Raw genomic sequence first — 20,959 nt, forward strand, 5'->3', positions numbered from 1 at the left:
GTGTCTCATCTTTCTCTCTCCCACTTAGTACCTGAAGTTATAAGCCCTATTTATTTATTTATTTATTTATTTATTTATTTATTTATTTTAAAGATTTTATTTATTTATGTGTCAGAGAGAGTGCGAGAGCATGCACAAGCAGGGGGAGTGGCAGGCAGAGGGAGAAGCAGGCTCCCCACTGAGCAAGGAGCCCAGTGCGGGACCCTGGGATCATGACCTGAGCCACCCAGGCGTCCCCATACTTATTTATAACTTATCTTTGTATCCATAGCATATTGCAGAGGACCTAACATATTTGATTGGTATTTGTTAATTTGGGGGGGAGGGAGGGAAGATCTGAACTGAGCCTTGAAGCTGGTAGAAATGGATATGCTAGTTTCAATAGAAGAAGGAATGTTTGGTGTTAGAGGTTGGGGGCTAGGATCTAGCCAAGGTGCAGGCAGCCAGGGAAACACAGTTGCTCTTAGCCCGCAAACATCATGTACATGGCTCTGCGTAATGTTGATCAAAAGATACTTACCCTGGGGCACCTCACGACTGGTGCCTCAGTCGTTAGACGTCTGCCTTTGGCTCGGCATGATCCCTGAGTCCTGGGATCGAGCCCCACATCAGGCTCCTCTGCTATGAGCCTGCTTCTCCCTCTCCCACTCCCCCTGCTTGTGTTCCCTCTCTCGCTGGCTGTCTCTCTCTCTGTCAAATAAATAAATAAAATCTTAAAAAAAAAAGGAAAAAGATACTTATCCCTTAACTTTCTAAGGGCCACTAGAACATTGAAACGAAAAGTTCTTAATAGGTTTTATAAAAATAGTTTCTGCGTAAAATTTTTTGTGAAAAGTTCTTGAATTAATGTTTTTGTAAAAAAAAAACTTTTGATAAAAATTATGTGTAATTCAAAATAAAGTTACTCAGTTTCTGGGTAATTTTTAAGTAGTGGAAAATAAGCACTATTAAAGCAAATATACTGTAACATAACCATGGAAGTTCTCCTGTAGTTAAAATATGGGGCACAGCAAAACTTGTAGTGTTTCTCTGGTTTCTATGTGAAGGACGATACTTCATGTGAAGTGGTTGGTAATATTCTTATATTTCGTGTTAACCATACTTAACAGATGCTTTTCAATGTTGCAGATTGTTCTTCAGTATAATTTTGTTTAGTTCCATTCGTTACTATGACGGTTAATGGGGTCAAGCTTACATTTAAGCAGATGTAAAGTGGGATGATCGCACATCGTATCAGAGGGTCTGCGGGTCTGGCTGGTCACTGAAGCCTAGCCCGTACAGCTTCCTTAGTAGTCTGCTTTTGAAATACATCCTTGAAATTTTTCAGAAAACTGTAGTCTTGTAATTCATATTCTCTGCTTACGTAAACTACTTAAATTGTTGGGAAAGCAAAGGAAACCCTTGTGTTGAAGCTAGAATGGGTACACCTTAGAGTGGAAAGAAGTAATAATAAATTGCTCTTAAAGTTTAGGTAAAGAAATCTTTTCACTTATGTAAATTGACCTTTATTGAATTTTATTGTGAATGGTCGTAATGAGCTGAGAGACTCACGGGACGATACATTGTGATTGGGAAACTTTTTCAACCTAAATACAGTTCTTTGTTTTAGTGGAGGAACACGGACAGTTCTGAGTTGTAACTGGCCAAATCGTAGTGTGTCCTTGCGGAGGGCCCTGTGTTACGTCATGGTGTATCTCTAGCTGCTTGGGACTGAGTTGACCCAGCTCATACTGACTTTTGCTTTCGGTCATCAGATCCGTATTAACAGTATATGGTACTGCCAGGCTGCAATTAATTTACTCTGTAACTATGTCATGAATGTCCACCGTTTCTTTTCTTATGACTTGTATATTACTTTAACCGTGCCTGAATATGTGATGAGCATTTTACAATTAAATACATAAAAATGGTTTTAATGCTTTCATATTTGTTTTTTTAATACTCTGATCAAAATATAATAAAAAATCAGTTGCATAGGTTTAGCCAAAATGAAAACCTTAGCCAACGAATTATTTGCTTTCACTTTCATCACCTGCAACTGTTCAGCTAAACTTAAATATGTTCATATCTAATTTTGGTGACAAATTGTCTTTCCTTATATGGGCAGCATTTGGAAATAGATTGCTTTAACAGAAAAGGAAAAAGAAAGAAACTATCATGCTGGAAGGAAATTAATAAGCAGCTCTGGTCTGACAGCAGCGTGGTGTTTGGGTTCTATATTTCATGTCAGTTTTGTAGCAACTTTATGAAAGCAACCGGTCTTTTTTTTTTTTTTAACACATAAAGGAAATTTTGAGATCTGCCAAAGAAAAATAAAAATGTTTAAATGTTGATAATTTTTTTTCTCTTAATGGCAAAATTATTTGGAAGAAAACAAACAAACTAAGATGCTTTGCCCAGAGGCTGGAAGAAAGTTGAAATCACTGTTGCATTATTGGTGAGGATGGGCTCTTCCTATTAAAGTTTTAAAGGCACGTTCCCTTCATTCCAGCTGTTTCGTTCTGGGTATCTACAGCAATAGCTCTTGGCACATGAGCAAACATGTGAGAAACTGTGATGTGCCTTCTCATCGCAACAGTGTTTAAAATTGTGAATAATTAGAAAGAAAGTAAACGTCCTTCAGAGGGTTATGGTTTATCTATTCACAGGGATATAAGAGTTCAAAATTATGAGGTAGGTAGATAAATATAAAACCATCAAGGAAAGATTCTTAAGACATGTTTAAGTAAGAAAAAGAGAACAACATCAGTAGAATGTGTCCTATTTACCATTTATGTTTTTTTAAAACTCCATGCAACTACTATTTTTGTATACATTTAGTAAGTATATATTTTCATACATGTGTGTATATATAATTTTTTAAAATCTGGAAGGATATAGTACACCAAAGGGAGAACAGCACTTAACCTCTCGATGTGGCTCTAGCTAGGATTGGAGAAGGGGTCTTAAATTAATTGGAGGGTATTTGCTTTATTTTCATAATTTGTATTTTTTATAAAAATATTTCTCTGTATTTTGTAATCAAAAATTCTTGAGACATTTTCACTTGAGGGGCGCCTGGGTGGCTCAGTCAGTTAAGAGTCTGCCTTCGGCTCAGGTCATAATCCCAGCGTCCTGGGATCGAGCCCCACATCGGGCTCCCTGCTCCGCGGGAAGCCTGCTTCTCCCTCTCCCGCTCCCCCTGCTCGTGTTCTCTCTCTCTCTCTCACTAACTCTGTCTCTCAAATAAATAAATAAAATCTTAAAAAAAGAGTGTTAATATATTTTACTGTTTAATTCTTGAAGTAAACTGATGCTTTTATTTAGCTTTGGAAATGTTAATCTTAGCTCGTATTAGAAGCCTCACATTTTTATTTAAAAAAGAAAATGGATTTGGGCAAGTAGACAGAAGTTTACACACACTCAAATTATAGTTTATCTAAATAAAGATCCTTAATGTGTAAAATATTAAGAACAAAAAAGGCTAAATAAATGAGTCCTTTTCCTGTGTAATTAGTGTGCTTCTTTCCTTCCCTAGCGCTGCTGGGGGTGAAATCTTTGACCAGTGTGTTGCAGACAGAGAAGAAGCCTTTAAAGAAAAAGATGTTCAAAGGCTCATGAGGCAGATATTAGAAGGTGTCCGCTTTTTACATGCTCACGATGTAGTCCATCTTGATTTGAAGGTAAGCTCTGAATTACTTTATAATTTTGAAATTGCTGGAGAATGACAATCCAGGTGTAAAAGTATTACCAGTGAGTGATTTATTCAAATATTTATCAAGTTTGTGTGTTTTATTAGGTAATAAGGAAATAAAGGTTGAGTCTATTCTTATCCTCTAGCCAGTTAGTTTTAACAAGGAGGTAATGCACATGTGTGTACATAGAAAGGTAACTACATTGCCCCAAAAAATGGAGCTTAGAGGATATTGGTAGGATAGGGGAACTCTTCCCGATAAGAGACAGGGTTTGAGCTAGACCTTAAAAAAATAATTAGGATTTAGATAGAGAAAATATAGGAAAAAATATAGGAAAATGTAGAAAACAGAAGATAAAATTGTATCACAAGAGTTGGGAAAACTTGTTGGGCAAACATAAATGAGATAGCGTCACTGGAATTGAGAGATGAAATAGGAGGTATTGACAACGGAGAAAAGGCCAGATTCCAGGGGTTTCAAATGTCATGAAGAGGTAGATGGCTTTTTAGCAGGAATATCTGAAAACAGTGTTGTAGAAAATTAGGCAGCAGTAAATAGAACTAAAGAGATTCGAGGCAGGTAGATAACATAATTTAAAATGATCAAAGAGGGCAGGGGAGGAGGGAGGACAGCATACACAAAGGGCAGCACATCAGTTAGGATGCTTTCAAGTAATCAAAAAGCCAGCTAAAAGTCGGGAAAGCAAAAAAGGAAATTTTTTTGGCTAAGGAGTCCTGGTATAATTCTAACTTAAGATATGACACTATTCATTAATTCAGATATGACGAGTAGTTGGTTTTTCTTCAGTCCCCAGCTCTGCCTTCTCAAAATGGTAATAAGACGGGAAGTTAGATGCTGCCATTTTAGCCTTCACAATTGTCCAAAGACGCAGCAGGAAAGAGCCAGGTTCTACTCATGAGCTCTTTCAGAGGTCCTGAGAGTCACTCTCCCCAAACCAACTTAGATTGGTCCGGAACTAATAAGCTTGCGGGGAGGGGAGTGGGGGTCGGAATGCTGCAGGGTTTTGACTGGCCAGGCCACCATTACCAGGGTCGTTTGCTCTAACCTGGAGGGGTAAATTCCTTCTCCCATCCCAATGTTTATCTGGACCAAGAGTGGGGAAGGGTTGGATTCTCAGACCGGTTCTGTTTCTGAAAAAACGGAGGGTGGTGGGTGCTCAGGAGACAGACAGTCCACTACGAGCATCCTTAGCATCTTCCTTCAGGCGTCTGGGGTGGAAGAGTCTGAGATCCCTGTTGATGGTTGCTTCCATGTCAAGTCCAGGTGTGGCTGTGGGGAAATGAAACGTTGCCCAAGGAGCACACCAGTGACTCCAGTTCTGTATCAGCCAGAGGAGATAGGGTTAAGAAGGAAGGTAACCTGGGGAGACTGAACCCCTGGACCCAAAAAAGGCTTTCCTATCCTGGACTCTGCAACCTCCTGTTACTCATCATCTGCTGATGTATCGTGACTTCTGCTGTAGTTCGCCTTTAGCGGAAAGGAGGTGCTCGTGGCGGTGGTTCTCCAACTGTAACAAGGGATCAGGACCACCAGGAAAGGCTCGTTAAAGCAAATTGCTAGGCCCCAGTTCCAGAGTTTCTGATTCAGGGTAGGGCCATGGGATACGGATACTGTGGGTCCAGGCGCCATTTTGAGAACTGCTGCTGTGGGGCACGCTGGGACCCGATAGATAGTACAGTATCAAGAGCGGTGTTTAATCTTCACTGCATGAAGGAAGAGTGCACAGTGTGTACTCTGGAGGTTGACTTCTAAAGTAAACTTGATAAAATTCCATCTGAAATAAGGTGCAAGGGCAATAGATATCCCTTCAAATACTGGTTTCCTACAGAAAAATACAGGGGAAAGAAAATGATTTGGAAACTTCCTTGTTCTTTTCTGAAAAATGCCAATTTAAATTCATTCTGTAAACATATTTTTCTCAAGGATATTAATTTTTTAGTACCGTGGCTAAAATGCATGGTGATAACACCGTGGACTGTGGTAGTTACGGTGGCGTTTTTGGAAGGCGGGTGTGGACATGCGTGTACCCGCATGGAGTCCCAGGGCGTGTAAGCGGAAGTGGCCCTAGAGATCACCTAGGTAGAACCCTCATAGCATGCGTGAGGGAACTGGGCCTTTGTTTTTTCCCTTCAGTCTGTCATATACTTAAAAATTCAGAGATCCTTGCTGCAAGAAATACCCCCCATGCCTCCCTCGGAACATGTAGCCGGAAGAGATGGTCTCCGCAGTCCCGACTTCAGTGGACGCAGACTTTAAGGAGCCTCAGTTAGTGTCAGCCATGCAGAAGAATTGCCACAAATAACGTTTGTACTCAGGTCTTTTTTCATGTTTGGTTTGATACACTTAGCTTTGGAAAGTCATGTTTTTTATGATGTTGTGCTAGTTTTATGATGTAAAAAGGACTTCCAGGAATGAACCCCAATTTAAATAACATCGCACCTATAGGAAGTATGCTTTCGATTAATGACAGCTCCACCTTCAACTGTTATTCAGGGACTAATTAAGTAGCAGGTCGGACAGGTTGCCGACACTGTGTGTCATGGGTCTTTGATGTTACTTGAAAGCAGCCGAAGGTGAAAATTAAGTTCTTGAATACCAGGTTTAACTATGTATTTACTCAAGGAAATTATATCCCTTTCTCCCCAATACACTCCGTATAAATCATATTCCTTTCTCCCCAGTCCACTTGGGGTAGAATTCTTTCTGGATTTAATAGAGGCTTTGATGATGGGCCTTTGATGTTGGAACCTGGACTCTTCATGTTTCCGAGGCCCAGAGGAACTAGACTAGGTGGCACGGTGGGTTCTCAGCCGTCCCCCTGCCTCACAGTGGTCACAGGGGCAATGAGATGTGTCCCTGCGTGAACCACTGATGGGGGACGGTCGGAGATAGAGTTGGTGTGACGGCTGTGTAGACGGGAATAGGTCCTCTCCAGCTGACTTTCTGTGACCTCTGGGAGTCTGGACAGAGGGTCTGCTCTCCCACACCTTTTAAGGGCCATCTGCCCAGTGACAATTTATGCTTATAGTGTTGACTCTGAGTCTCCATAAGAGCTGGAAAGCTACAAAGCTAAATATGTTTTCTGCAGTTTTAATTCTGTGCAAATTGATAATCCCCATGTCTAGGGTAACTTTGAGCTAGGAGACTGCTTATTCTCCATTATGGTTAGAATGGGAAATTCTTGTCCCAGAGACAAGAAGTAGTTAGGAGTTAGAATAACTATTGTAGTTGCTCCTGTGAAAGAGATAATTGTCACAATGGGAAATATGCTACTTGGCTTCAGGTCAGAGCCCAGATGGGCAGTTTGCCCAAAGACTGATTCACTGATGACCCTCAGCCAGATGTCTGAGATTGCACATGGCAGATGCTTGGAGGGGTGGCAGATGCAGATCTTGGACTGCTTATAGGACTGCAGAGATAGAAAAGACACTAAACTGTGATGAAGGGAAAGCCCATTCATTTCATGTAAATCACGGCCGGATTGACGAATCTGAGAAACAACAACTCTTCCAAAGTCAGGACAAAGCTAAAAGCCTCAAAATAATCTCAACTAGTGAATTAGTCATTGGCATAGTGGCCTGCTTTTCCTTCAGTCAGGGGACGGACTCGACCAGAAAGAATACAAAGAAATCCAGTCTTTTTTTTTTTTTTTAAAGATTTTATTTATTTATTTGACAGAGACAGCCAGCGAGAGAGGGAACACAAGCAGGGGGAGTGGGAGAGGAGGAAGCAGGCTCATAGCGGAGGAGCCTGATGTGGGGCTCGATCCCAGAACGCCGGGATCACGCCCTGAGCCGAAGGCAGGCGCTTAACGACTGAGCCACCCAGGCGACCCACAAAGAAATCCAGTCTTAAAACCCAGTGCTCTTGCGTTTGAATGGTCTTCGTTGGTTAGGTCTTTCAGCAGTTCTGTACGAGGTATTCAGTGATGAGCTCGTCCGCCCTGGTACACGTACATGATGAGAAGCCGAGGAGCAGACCAGGAGCTAGACGCGGGAACCTTCCCTTTGAGATTTAAGTTGGTCACTGACGGTTTGAGCATCAGTGTATTTACTTGAAAGAGGGGTAACATCCCTAAACAGTCCCCCAAACTGATTTAGACAGTAGTATGAATCTATTTGTACCATGACCTGGGTGTTAATAAATAAAAAGTCAACTTGAATTTTCATTGCTGGATGAAAATGTTCCTTAAAATTTTGCTCATGGTACCTTAAGGCTAATTAAGCAGGTTAGCGTCAACTTGACAGTGATCTTATCCAGAGGTGATTGTTCAGTAACTGTTAAGTGGGCTGTATACAAAGATGAAGGTACCGAGATAAATGAAAGGATTCCCCCACGAAGCAGAGAAATAAGATTTTACAAAGATCTCCCTACTGCCTTTGTCTGTTTGAGAACAGTGTGTGTGTCTCCTGTTTCTTCCACTGTCATTGCCTCTCCGGTGACCTTCTTGTTTTCTCTTACCACCTGGGATTCATGCATCTTAAACAGAATTAGGTGTCATGAGCCACAGCTTCTTTATGGTGAACTGGATTCCCTAGAAAGGAGGTCTAACTGTAACGCTAATGGACTTCTCTTTGTGTTCAGCACGGATGTTTCACTTCCTGGAAGTGGGTATATTTCACCATCAAAGACTGACAGATTATAGTCCTGTAATTGTACTTAATGTTTTATTTAGAAGAGTAAGCTCTATTTTTATAATGTATCTGTGGTCAAACCAGGCACAGTTGGCAGAAACCATGTAACAGACATTAACTGTGAAATTCCATGAAAGAGCTCTGATTGTGAGACGCGTTTTTTCCTAGCAATCCTTCTGTCAACTGTTTAATGTCTCTCACTTTGGTAGATGATGGATGCATGTGACAGGGCCTGGATTTCAAACATAGTAGTGTTTTAATAATTTGATCACATTAATTTAGAATTTACTGTATTACCACCATACCAACTAGTTTTTACATGATTACTAAAGAAAGCATTTCCCAGGGAATGTAAAGTGTAAACAAAATGTAAGGGAAAAACATTTCAGCTATTTTAAGGGAACAAATGGTATTTAAGAACATTTACAGACTGCGTACGTTTTAGTCATCACAGACGGCCGTTACGATGTGGTGAAGATTTCCCCTTAGCAGTATTTCTCTTGGAATTTTTTATGTACTGGGAAGGGCAAAACATGTTCAGTAATGAATGTATATAACAGAGGCAACTTCTCTGACCGAATTTGCCGGCATAATGACATTTTATTTTACTACAGTATTTCATTAATGTAATAACACTACAGTTGCCTTGAGAACTCTTGCGACTGACTCATAATCCTGGGTTTTTTCCTGAAGAAATAGCCAGAAGCTAATTAGCAAAGAGAATATAGCTTGATAATGAAGTTTGTTTATACACATAACCAAAACCTCTCGTCGTTTTATCCCGGAAAAGAGAAACTGATTCTAACACTTATCAGTTGCGCATTTTCAGCCCTCTCGTCCGCGGCGGGAGGGGTGCCTCATGTGGCCTGGATTAATTTATAACAGCTCAGCTTTGCGTCTGCCGCCCAAACTGCTGGAGGGACAGCAATTTGTGGTTTTTGTCTTTCTGTTCAGTTTTAAGTTTTTACTGTAGCCAAAACTTCCTATGATTAAGAAGACAGTTTGTTGTACGAACTTACAGATTACGCTGGGCCACAGGGTCGTGGTTTCCAGTATAGACAGAAAGTCGGAGTGTTTATGGTGAGCTACGCCGTCCCGTAACCGCAGGGTGGTAATAAATGAGGACATTAGGCAAGCGATGTGAAGAATTCCCTGAACATTTATTGGGGTATCACTTGAATTTTTTTTTATTATTAAAGGAGTTTATAGCCGCACTGTTCAATCCGGTAACACTGGCCATTTGTGGCTGTTGAGCGCCTGAGAGCAGAAATGTGCTCAAAGTGTGAACTCCATGCCAGGTTTCAAGCACTTAGTATGGGGGGGGGGAGTAAAATAGCTCAATAATTTTACATATTACATGTTGAAGAGATAACATTTTAGACATATTGAATTAAATATTAGCATTAATTTCACCTGTTTCGTTTTACTTTCTATAATACGTCTGCGACGTGCATGACCTCTGCCTAGGACAGCCCTGGTTTAGAGGACACCCACAGATAATTCAGCCAGAATGACCTGGAATGTCAAGATCAGTTAGCCTTTCAACTTCGTTTTCAACCTATTATAATCTAGGTTTTTCTCCCACGGTTTTGCCAAAAATGACTTCTTCAGAAGTCTTTCCGAGGCTGTTTATTTGCTGTATTCAGTGGCCTTTTCTCGGTCCTCATGCTTCCCCATGTCCTGTTGGACCCCCTCGTTCCCGCCTTTCTTACTGCAACATGGTGCCTGGGCTCCGTTTCTGAGCGCCCGGGTCACTCTGGTGGCCTGCCGTTGGGGTAGGTAGCCGCCAGCGCTCGTCCTCGCCACTTCTGTCCTTGCCGTGTGCTCTTGCTCTCGTTCACTGCCATGGTTTTAGTCTTGCCTCCGTGTCCTTGTCCAGAGCAGTGACCTGGGCCTTATGTTCTCCCCAGACTGGATCTCCAACTGTCCCGGGTGGTTCCGCAGGCACCTCCGACTCTGGGCTGAGAATCCAGACTGAACCATTGTCCCTTCTTGCTGACCTGACTGTGTTAGTGGATCATATAAGCACCTTATTCTTCCTGCTCCTACACAGCGTCGGTCACACTGGGCTGTGGGTTTTGCCACGGTCATGTGTCAAGTTGTTTCTGGGTTTTGTTTGTTTTTTGGTTTTTTATTCCTCCTGTCTTCCTCACTCTGTCTCTCTCTCTCCCTTGGGTAGAGGCACGTTCTTCAAAGACATATTCTTGTATTTCATAATCCCCTGCACCCATCATGCTGTGTATTAGCTCACCTGTATATACTTTGGCATGTGGCCTTTTCTTTCCCTGGAGTGTCCTCCTGCCCTCCCCTCCGATCTGCCTTTTGCCAGTTCTTCCAGAATGGCTCACAAAGCCCTCTGATTCCTGTCCCTCCACCCCCATTTGCTTACCAGTCTTGTGCCTGCCACACTTGTCCCTTCCACCACACTCGTCCCTTCCACCACGCTCGTCCCTGCCACCACGCTCGTCCCTTCCACCTTTGTGCTGTCCTCGTTTGCAGTTCCTCCACTAGTAGCTTGTCCTTGCTGCTGGTGGAGTCTTTCCTCTCCCTGGATTGCTCCCTGCCCACCGCAGCCCCAAACTATTCTGCCGTGACTGGCTCCTTCTTAGCTGAAATCCTGCCTTCTCAGAGACACCTTCCCTGACTACGCTGAACAGAACACGTGTGTGCGCACAGACACACACCCAGCAGACACTCTCTCCCCCATTTCCCTGCTCCGAGTTCTCCTTAGTGCTTAAAACCCACCCAAGGTGTTCTTACTTATTTGTACTTGTTTGTCCCCATTGGAATGGAAGATTCCAAAAGAACATGGGATTTATGTCTCATTTTCTGTTATTTTCCCAGTAGGCAGTCAGTAAATTCTTTTTGCATAAGCGACAAAATCCTGTTTCTCCTCCAAGGTCGGCTCGCTCATCTCCTGTGCAATTCTCCGGAGGCTGCCTTATTATAACCCTCTTATTTATTGATCGCCCGAGCGCTGTGTCCGCAGCGGCACTGGAAGTGCACGGCAGAGGAGTCGAGCCTGACGGGGACGTCCCCGTTGCCCCTTCTGCTGGTGAACTCTGTCACTAGAGACTTGTTACTACTCCTGTCTACAGTGCCTCTGTCCTGACACAAAATAGACACCGTTTAAATTCTTTTTTATAGTTAGTCATGCCTCCCCCTTTCATTCAAGCAGCAGCTCACGTGTGCCTCGTGTGCGTGGCCCTGATCCCGCTGCGGTCCCAGCGCCCAGTACCATGTGACTCCTGCAGCCCCAGAGTCTTCCTTCTCTGTTTCTGAACCCAGACTCCGATCAGTCTACGAGCATGTGATCGTAGAGAAGGGCAGGGTGGACGGTGGGCTTGACAGCAGCCCTTTGAAAAGAGAGGAGCCGCCCAGCCCTCACCTCCCTGTCTCCTCCTGCAGCCCCTCGCTGTTGGACAGTGTGAGAATCTTCTTCACTGCCCTCCCAGGCCTCCTCAGCAAGCTGGCACTAGGCAAAGAACACGAAAAAAGTATACAGAGATACTGTTGTGAGGGAAAGCGTGGCAAGTAGAAGAGACCGAATGGTGTCCGCTGACAGTCTCCACTGTCGTCGAGTCAAGGGGAACGGGTTTATGCGGAGTCTGGAGAGCCAGGCAGGTGCTCGAACCAGCGGGGGTGTGTATGCCACGTTCCGGAGTTTGGAAGTGGAGACTAATGGGAAGCTACTGAAGGGTTTAGGTGGGGGCGTGACAGATGAGACCTGTATAGTGCAAGAGATCCGTCTGTCTACGGTGTGGGCAAAATGGATCCTAGCAAACCGTGTAGAGCCGTTGCAGTCGAGCACAAAATTGATGGCGCCTTGCATGAGCGTTCTATGGTTGGAGAGAAGCAAAGTCTCGAAGTGCTTACATTTCCGCTTTAAACTCCGTAGGATGTAGTGAAACGTTAGCTAAACAAGGAGAAAGCGGGGAGAGGAATGGCCAACGTGATGCTTCGTGTTTCCTTCTCCCTTGCCGGGGGAGAGTGGCAGTCCCTGAGGTGACAGTCATCGGCATATGGGGAATCTGATTTGGGAGGGCAGATAGTCTGGTTTGGGCACGTTGAGTCTGAGGTCGCTGTGAGACATCAAAGGGGCGAGATTAGGTAAGCAGGGGGTTGCAGAGGTCCGAGCCGGAGATGGAAAGCGGTGACTCACACGGTACGGGTGCTGATTAAGGCCTGGGTGCAGACGCCCCCGGCAGGTGAAGAGCAGAGCGCCTCCAGATCGGGCCGTGAGAAACCCGTTTCACGGGCCCGTTGGAGGAAGATGAACCAACGAAGGAGACAGAAGCAGCAGCCAGAGAGTTAGGAGGAAAGCCAGGATAGTGTTTTGTTGTGGGAGCCAAGAGAAGAGTGTGTAGACAAGGCAGGGGTGGGAGCAGTGTCGGGCCCCGCTGAGGCGGTGATCCAGGACGCGTGGAACTCGGGCAGTGGGTCGTAGTGACCTAGTGACCTGCGGGAGAGGAACGAGGAGACGGAAGGCGGACGGAGTGGTCGGATATGCGCAGAACGAAAGGAAATGTTAACGTTCATTACGAACGTCTGGAGAACCACAGTGTGACACAGGGGACAGGAAAACACAGTCCACCGAACAGCGGCCTGAGTCTGTCCTGCAGCGACACTGTGGAGCAGAGGGGGCAGCAGACCCTCCCTGGAGGGCCGGAGGGGCGGCCCAGACGCTTTCGGAGGAACCCGCGCTTTGTTGAGACTGCGTGCACGGAGTGAAGGATGAAACTACATTTGCCAGGTGGAGGAGGGGAGAGGGCTCCCTGAGCAGAGGGAATACGGAAGGCAGAGGCGTGAGACGTGGGCGTGCACGTCTTGTCGAGGGATCACAGCTTGCTGAATTTGGAACACAGATTGCCTGCGGGACGGTGGCAGGAGGGTAGTCGTGAAGAGGAGGCAGAAGCCAGATCGTGAAACACTGGGGGTGCTGTAGTGAGGTATTTACACTTTGTTGGTACCAGTGGTTCTCCATTTATCTTTGGAAATGTTCTTAATGGCAGAAGACTGTAAGTGCAGCCCCCTTCTGAAGCAACATCAACTTTTCTTTCAAATGTCATTTTATTTTAAAAATCGAAATGAATTTTGTATTCTAGTGCGTAGTGTATGTTTGACTTTTTATGGAAAAGTGTCTTAGGTTATTTGGGTAAAAAAAAAAAATGACTCCAGGAATATGAACCTTATGGATTCTCTGGCCTTGGGTAGCTCTCTCTTGCCTGTCGTCAAATACATTCCATTTGGGAGTGTGTCCGTCAGTGTCCGTTGGTGCGGACTAGCAGCCGGTATCACGATCAGACTTACATTATGGCAAGATCATCGTGCGGTGAAGGATGGGGTGAAGGTGGGGGACACTAGAGGCAGGAGGGGAGTGGTCCAGGTAAGAAATAATGAAAGCCCAAACTTGAAGCAGTGGGGGTGTTGAGATTTAGGACATAGCAGTGCCGTGCTAGTGACTTCGCGAGGGTGAGACGTGGTTGAAAATGAAGGAGACAGAGTGCTTCCGCGTGATTCCGCCCACCCAGTGCCCGAGCTGGGCACTGACATTGGGAGTATAGAAGGAGAGGCAGAGGTTTGCTGGGGTTGAAGCAAGAGCCCTTGCCTGAGCTGTGTACGGAACTGACGGCCTTGCTCAGTAGTGCGAGTTGAAGGTGTGGCCCGTTTCCGCCAAAGGAAAAGACCTGATGTTCGTGGGATCTGTGAGTCAGCGAAGGGCTTAGGGTAGAGGTCATCAGCACGTAAGCGGCGGTCGAAGCTTCCATAGTAGAGATAGTAGAGGGCCAGCCAGTGAGAGATCTGGGGCAACACCAATATTTAAAAGGGGGGAAAAAGGAAAAAATCCTGAGAAAATGGGGAGAGAGCTGTCGGGGAGGAGAATACCCGAGAGCGCGTACGAGGGTGGCTGCCGGGCCAGAGGGTGCAGCAACTGGTGCGTGAAAAATGGTGCCTGGAAAGACACTCAGGAGATGTGGTGGGCGTTTGATTATTAAAGATTTTGCGATCTTAGAACAGCTAGATCTGGGAGAGGCGGCAAAATCCAGCTTCCACCTCGTTGAGAAGTGACTGCAAGTGTGCAAGACCGTGCTTTCCAGAAGCTGGGCTCTGAGGGGAGAGCAGGGGGTGAGTGTGTTGGCCCGAAAGAAACGCAGCGTCTCAGAGGGTATGTCTTATGAGTGGCTTGGTTCTGTTTTGAGGACAGGGTCGCGGCACATTTGTGCTGAGCGGGAGGCGGTATGAGGGCAGACACCGTAGGAGGCCTGTTGCCTTGCACGTCGTAAATATGTCGTAAAAATACTTGTTTAATGAATGACTGCTTACTGTGACATTTGTCAGTCTCAGTCTCACGGGCAAGCTGTATGTTTTATGGGTTGCTCTTTCTGTATTATTCTTTAGCCTCAGAATATTCTTCTGACAAGTGAATCTCCACTGGGTGACATTAAGATAGTTGATTTCGGTCTTTCGAGAATAATGAAGAACAGTGAAGAGCTCCGAGAAATTATGGGTACTCCGGAATATGTGGGTAAGTACCCCCCAGAGTGGGTTATGTGCCGGGCCTGGGGTCAGGCATCATCTTCTTGAGGGAACTCACATGTGGCGTGACGAACAGTGGGGCCAGCCATCTGCTGTGTTAAAATTCTACCATCAGAGAGTCCTTCTTTTGTAGACAAATTTAAAAATGGTGAACATTAAAGAGTACGGTCCCAGACTGATGACCCCTTTCCTGAAGCGAATCAAGAGAATTTGAAGGGATTGCTTCCTAAAGGAATCAAAGCGGATGTTCTTAACAAAGTGTAGGATATCAGGTCATCTGAAGGTGGGAGGCTATATAACAAGTAAGGACCTTTGAAGAACTTTAAATTCATAATCAACAGTGTTAAAGTAATCGCAAGCCCTGTGGAACCGAGGGCGTTCTGTGGGATTAATGCAAGGTCAGAGCTGCTGGCAGAAAGAAAAAGGCGTTAAGCCTTGAAGGCGCTAGGAAAAGAGCAGGAAGTGATGAACCATGGCTTTTAGGTTTGGTACAAAAATAAGTAAACTGTGAGTTTTTTGATAGACTGGAAGAAAAATAGGATGCAAAAGGGTTTGTGGCCTGAATGAGGTTTATAAAAAAAGATATTCATAAGCACAGGAAGGCAGTGAAATAATCTAAAGGTTGTGACCAAGAGTTTACGATATTAACATCTGAAATTTCAGAGAAGACACAGTTCTTCGTAATTATTAGGCCTGACATGTCGCCGTGGAAGGGCAGCGCTTTAGACCTGTAGGTCCCGAGGCGTGGATGCCAGGCCGCGTGGGTCACAGACACGAGTGGGGAAGCCGTCGGGGGTGGCGGCAGGCGGGTGAGGGAAGTGGTTTGTGTCCACTGACAGCAGCCGCAGGCAGTAGAGAAGGCTGTGGCCTGGGCCTGAGGGGGGAAGCATATTTACCTGAGGTCAGAGGCGTGAGGTGGACAGACGGGCTGTCTGCCGTCGAGGGGGCCTCGGGCAGCCTAGGCCTCCTTTCAGAGCGGACGGGAAGGGGTCGTTCTCAAAGGAGGGGAGGAGCGTGGGACTTTGTTTCCAAGGGAAAGTCAATTCCAGAGGACAGACGGGGTTGAAGAAAACAAAGCTGTTTGGCAATGATTGTACAAAATAGAACTCAAAGCTTTAAAATAAGTCCTACGATTTGAAACAGATCCTTAATTAGGTAATAAAAGATACCACCGGCAGAAAAACCACGTTCAGAATGTTGATGTGTTCTTTGCGGGCTCGAATACTTAAATTTCAGTGTGCGTCTTGACCACTAAGTGAGGTTTAGGGATGTGGCTTCTCGGGGCTTCCTCTGGGAAAGCAGCCGCCCAGACCCTGTAGCCAGTCGGGAGCATGTAAACCGGCGGGAAGGCGGCCTGAGGGCTGCGAGTTGAGACCTGGTAGTAGTCACTGCCCCGAAGTTCTGTTAGGGTTCATGTAGTGCTTTCTGTGCTTTGGGTAAATTCTCAGTTTTCTACTAAGCACTTTTTTTTCCCTCCAAAAAACAGAACTATCTTTACTATAGAAATAATTCCCAATCCAAGAAAACTAAAAATAATTCAGAACTATATAATAGGGAAAAACGAGGGGGCCTCTCCTGTCTTTCTCTCCTGCGCTTTGAGAGGTGAGTGGAAGCCTCCCAGCTGGTTGTCCTCTGCCCGGCGGTGCACGGGAGCTCAGTCCCCAAATCTCTCGAGACTCCCACTCGTCTGGCCCTAGAACGGGGCTGTGATCCTCCCCCTTACTGGAGTCGCTCCATCAAGCGCTTATACCCGTGTTCAGCTTACAGTAAACCAGTAAACACAAGGAGAGCTGCGGTTATTTCCTGCCCTCTCCTCCCAGCAGCTTTTACTCTTTGGTCTCTTCTTTTGCTTTTCCCCTCCAGTAATTTGGATGCTATGCATTTCATTTTCAATTTCCTAGTAGTTTCTTTTAACTTTAAGATTCATAACCTCCGTTTCACGACTCAGTATCAGAAACTGAAGTTGAGGAAGTTAGCCTACGCAACCTTCTCTCCCAACCTTTGCTTCCTCCCTCATATTGTGTGTGTGTGTGTGTGTTTCCCCAACCAGTGATGAGTATGTGACTTGAGTGTTTTGGTTTTTCCTACGATTAGAACATCTTCATTCCCTTATTTTTTTTTAATTGTAATTACCACAGTTGTTTAGTCTTTGATCTGATTTTAAGTGAATTCACGACTTGATTGCCTGTCTTTTCTTCCTATTCACGGACTTTTGAAAAAAATCATCTTTTGGTTGACTGGATTGTATCAATGAGTAAGAATGAGTAAGTTTTCCTTTCAAGGAGGATTTTCATGAATTTCTCCTGAGTCCTTGCACATTTGAGAGTGTCTTTTTGTGTGACGGCGTTTTAGTTAAATGTCATCGAAGCACGCTGTTTCTCAGGACGCTGCGGAGGCGACTTTGGGGTCTTTGTGTGTGGTGCGTGTCATCTGCGAATGCCCAGGTTTTTCTTTAACCCTGTTGACTGACTTTCTGTCAGTGGGTGGACGTTTTAAAAGCCCCCCTCCCCCGGCTGCAGCATGGAGAACAGATCGGGGAGGCGGAATGAGTGGAGGTCAGGAGCAGCAGGTGCCGCGGACCAGGATGAGGGGCGCTGGGGAAGCAGAGTCTTGGATGGCACTGAGAAGGATGGACAAGCAGGAACTTGTTCGAGAGGATGCTTGATCATAGAGGGTATGGGAAGAGGAGGGGGTCAGGGTTGTCCGTTTCCATTATAGTACTTGTGCATTCGGATATTTTAAAAATATTAAGACCCAACAGTGGAGGGTGCTGGTGGGAAAATAAGTTAATTACATCTAGTTAGACTGTACAGGAATTCATATTAATTTACATAATGTTATTTCATGTTAGCCCAAATCTTGATGGTGTCTTAGAGTTTCTGATGAGTATTAAAAAAAAATTTTTTTTTTAATTTCAAAGAGCAAATTAGGAATTTTTTTCACACAACTAAATGTTTTCTTATTTCTGACACTAGCTCCCGAAATTCTTAGTTACGATCCTATCAGCATGGCAACGGATATGTGGTAAGAGTTATTTATGAAAAATTAATCAAATTGGTTTCAAGAAATGAATATGATACTAATTTTTCTTACATTTTCATTCTGATTCAGGAGCATTGGAGTGTTAACATACGTCATGCTCACAGGGCTGTCACCTTTCTTAGGTGATAATAAGCAAGAAACATTCCTAAACATCTCTCGGATGAGTTTAAGTTATTCTGAGGAAGAATTTGATGTTGTGTCTGAGTCAGCTATTGACTTCATCAAGACACTTTTAGTTAAAAAACCTGAGTAAGTATGAGTTAATATTGATCTTTGTTAATTTTTGAGTGATCTGCTCTGAACAAAAGCAGGTTAAACTGAAAACACCAAAATGAAGGCAGGAAAATGTAGACATTCAACTAGACGAAGCCTTGAACTTATCATATCTGTTGAAAGAAAATGTCAAAACTGAGAACGTTACTAGAAAACGCGAGCTGCACCTCAGTGTAACAGATATTGTCTATCCGTTCTTGGTCTTCCAAAAGGGCTTTTCCGAGATCTCGGACTTAAAGTATTTTTCAACATGGTGGGAATGGCATTTGCACACAAATGCCAAAACTTCTAGGCTTATTCAGGAATCACAGTACGATTCTTGTCAACTCCTCATACTTCCCCAAATATAATACAATAACTATACCTTATGCTCTAATTTATTTAAGATTTTATTTCTTAAGTAATCTCTACACCCAATATGGGGCTCAAACTCAACCCTGAGGTCGAGTCGCGTGCTCCACCGGCCAAGCCCGCCAGGCGCCCCCCAGTGTGCTCTGATTTATAATTGAAGTTTTATTTTTTATTTTGTTTTGAAGATTGTATTTATTTATTTGAGAAAGAGAGAGAACAAGTCGAGGGCAGAGGCAGAGGGAGAGGGAGAAGCAGGCTCCCCGCTGAGCAGGTAGCCCAATGCGGGGCTCGATCCCAGGACCCTGAGGTCATAACCTGAGCTGAAGGCAGATGCTTCACTGACTGAGCCACCCAGGCACCCCTATAAGTGAAGTTTTTAAGCTATCTTGTCTGGAGTGTGAAATATGTTTCTTTTTACAGAGATCGAGCCACAGCCGAAGAATGTCTAAAACATCCGTGGTTGACGGAGAGCAGTATTCAGGATCCTTCTTTCAAGGTGAAAGGGGCATTAGAAGAAGCAAATGCACTCCAAGAAGGTGATTCTGTGCCTGAAATTCATTCAGATGCTCAGAAACCTGAAACCGAGCAATCAGTTGTAGCAGAAGAGTTAATTGTATTTACTTCGTATACTTTAGGACAATGCAGACAGTCTGAAAAAGAGAAAATGGAGCAAAAGGCCATTCCCAAACGATTTAAATTTGAGGAACCTTTGCTACAAGAAATTCCAGGAGAATTTATCTACTGAGCAGTACTTCCCTTTAGAACTTTAAGATTTCTACATTGAGAACATTATTATTATTTATGGACTTCTGGCCAAATGGTACATGTCCTGAAAGTGGATAAACCAGGGATCACTGATAGAAAGTCAAATAACTTTGTCAAGCTTGTGGAGTTAGGCATATCAAGACAGATTTGTAAAGTTGCCAACCAGGAGTTTTAACGGGTAAAGTTATCTGTGCCAATGTTATTTTTTAAGAAGGGAGATGTTTGAACCTTTTACTTCTAAATCTTGTTTCTCCAGAATGAGAATTCGTTTTGCAAAGGTATCTGTATTTACTTTCTTTAAAAACCAAGTAAAAGTGCCAAATTAACATCTTTGTACATGTATTTTGCGTTGTATCTGTATCTGCATATATGTATGTTGATATCTTTGCTAAAATTGATACTTTTTCACATAAGATTTTTTGGGGGGAATAAGCTTTTTAATTAGGTATCTTCCAAATTTTGAGTCCTAGAATAACATCCACTTGAGTTTGATAATGTCTTATTTTTATATTTTACTACTGCTTTATGTTGACTTGATTTGACTTCTGTGGTCTTTGCTTTGCCTAATGCTTGTAACCTATCAGTGAAAAGCCCTGGCTAATTTGTTTTTCTTCAGTGTCACTAATAAGAGTGGTGTTGATTTTTCACCTCAAACTATTCTGGTTTTAAGGTCAAGGTTAAGTAATCCTGTAACATGAACCCAGTGCTGACTTAAGGTCAAGGTTAAGTAATCCTGTAACATGAAACCCATGCTGACTTCTCCACGTGGCCCTCACCACACCTTACTTGTCTGCTCTCTCTCAGGAGAAGGCACCCCTGCCATCTTCTCTCACGTTTGTCCCCTAACTTCGGTCACTTGCAAGTGTCGGGTGATCTGATCAACACGGTCGTTGCTTTGGTCAGTGAAAAGACACTATTTTATTGTTTTTGGTAATCAGACCCCCCAGGGAGGGGTAAGAGATGAAGCGTGTTGTCCGAGCCAGGGAGCCGCTGCTTCTGCGGGTCTCCTTAGTCCTCAGACTACACTAGGACACGTGCTAAAACCCCAAAATATTCATCAACTTTATTTTGTTCACAAAACATTTGACACTGGATACTTTGTCATCAGGGAAGAAGCCATGTTCCCAGAAGACTGCCAAGAGTATACGCGACAGAATTTAACTGGGTTAGGATCGAACATTTCCATTGTACTAGGCCCCACAGTGAGCAGTCCATTCCTGTGAAAATGGAAACGTGCACGTGTACGCCTGTAACTTACAGCAACTAAAGCTCCTTCTCACACCAAAAAGTCCGAGTGGCGTCCTTATTGATCTTTATAGGCCCAGGGCGTTAAGATACTTGCGAATACGCGTGGTTTCTCGCGGTGGACGGTGTCCTGCGCTCCCTCCGGCGAGCAACTGCCACCGGTCCCTTCAGTCCGCGCCTCGGCGGCTCGCGGCGCGCCCCCCCTGCGCGAGTTCTCACATGTCCAAGTCCCGAAAGCGGCTGCACCTGACCCCCCGGTCCGCGGTCGGCCCCCACCCTGCCTCACGGGGTCGGAGCCCTGCCGGTGCTCGGACGTCGTCACGTGAAAGCGGCCAGCCGGTCCCCACCATCGGCCGCCCTGCGCCTCACTAAGTCGGCCGCGTTTTCACAGTTGCTTGGAAACGAAGCATTTCTCAC

The 20,959-nt window shown here is 44.6% G+C and overlaps 1 protein-coding gene across 1 annotated transcript in view; it reads left to right on the forward strand.

Moving 5' to 3' along the window:
- The window catches only part of STK17A (serine/threonine kinase 17a), a 42,454-nt gene extending 21,869 nt beyond the window's left edge, over window positions 1–20,585 (forward strand). Inside the window, exons 3-7 of the mRNA XM_040644430.1 lie at window positions 3,518–3,662; window positions 14,729–14,855; window positions 17,842–17,890; window positions 17,978–18,157; window positions 18,953–20,585. Coding sequence (XP_040500364.1) covers window positions 3,518–3,662; window positions 14,729–14,855; window positions 17,842–17,890; window positions 17,978–18,157; window positions 18,953–19,277 — 826 coding nt within the window. The 3' untranslated portion in view covers window positions 19,278–20,585. The remainder of the gene's footprint in view (window positions 1–3,517; window positions 3,663–14,728; window positions 14,856–17,841; window positions 17,891–17,977; window positions 18,158–18,952) is intronic.
- Window positions 20,586–20,959: the final 374 nt, after the last annotated feature.

This window comes from Ursus maritimus, unplaced genomic scaffold (genome assembly GCF_017311325.1).
Source record: "Ursus maritimus isolate PB19 unplaced genomic scaffold, ASM1731132v1 scaffold_3, whole genome shotgun sequence".
Taxonomy (NCBI): Eukaryota; Metazoa; Chordata; class Mammalia; order Carnivora; family Ursidae; genus Ursus; species Ursus maritimus.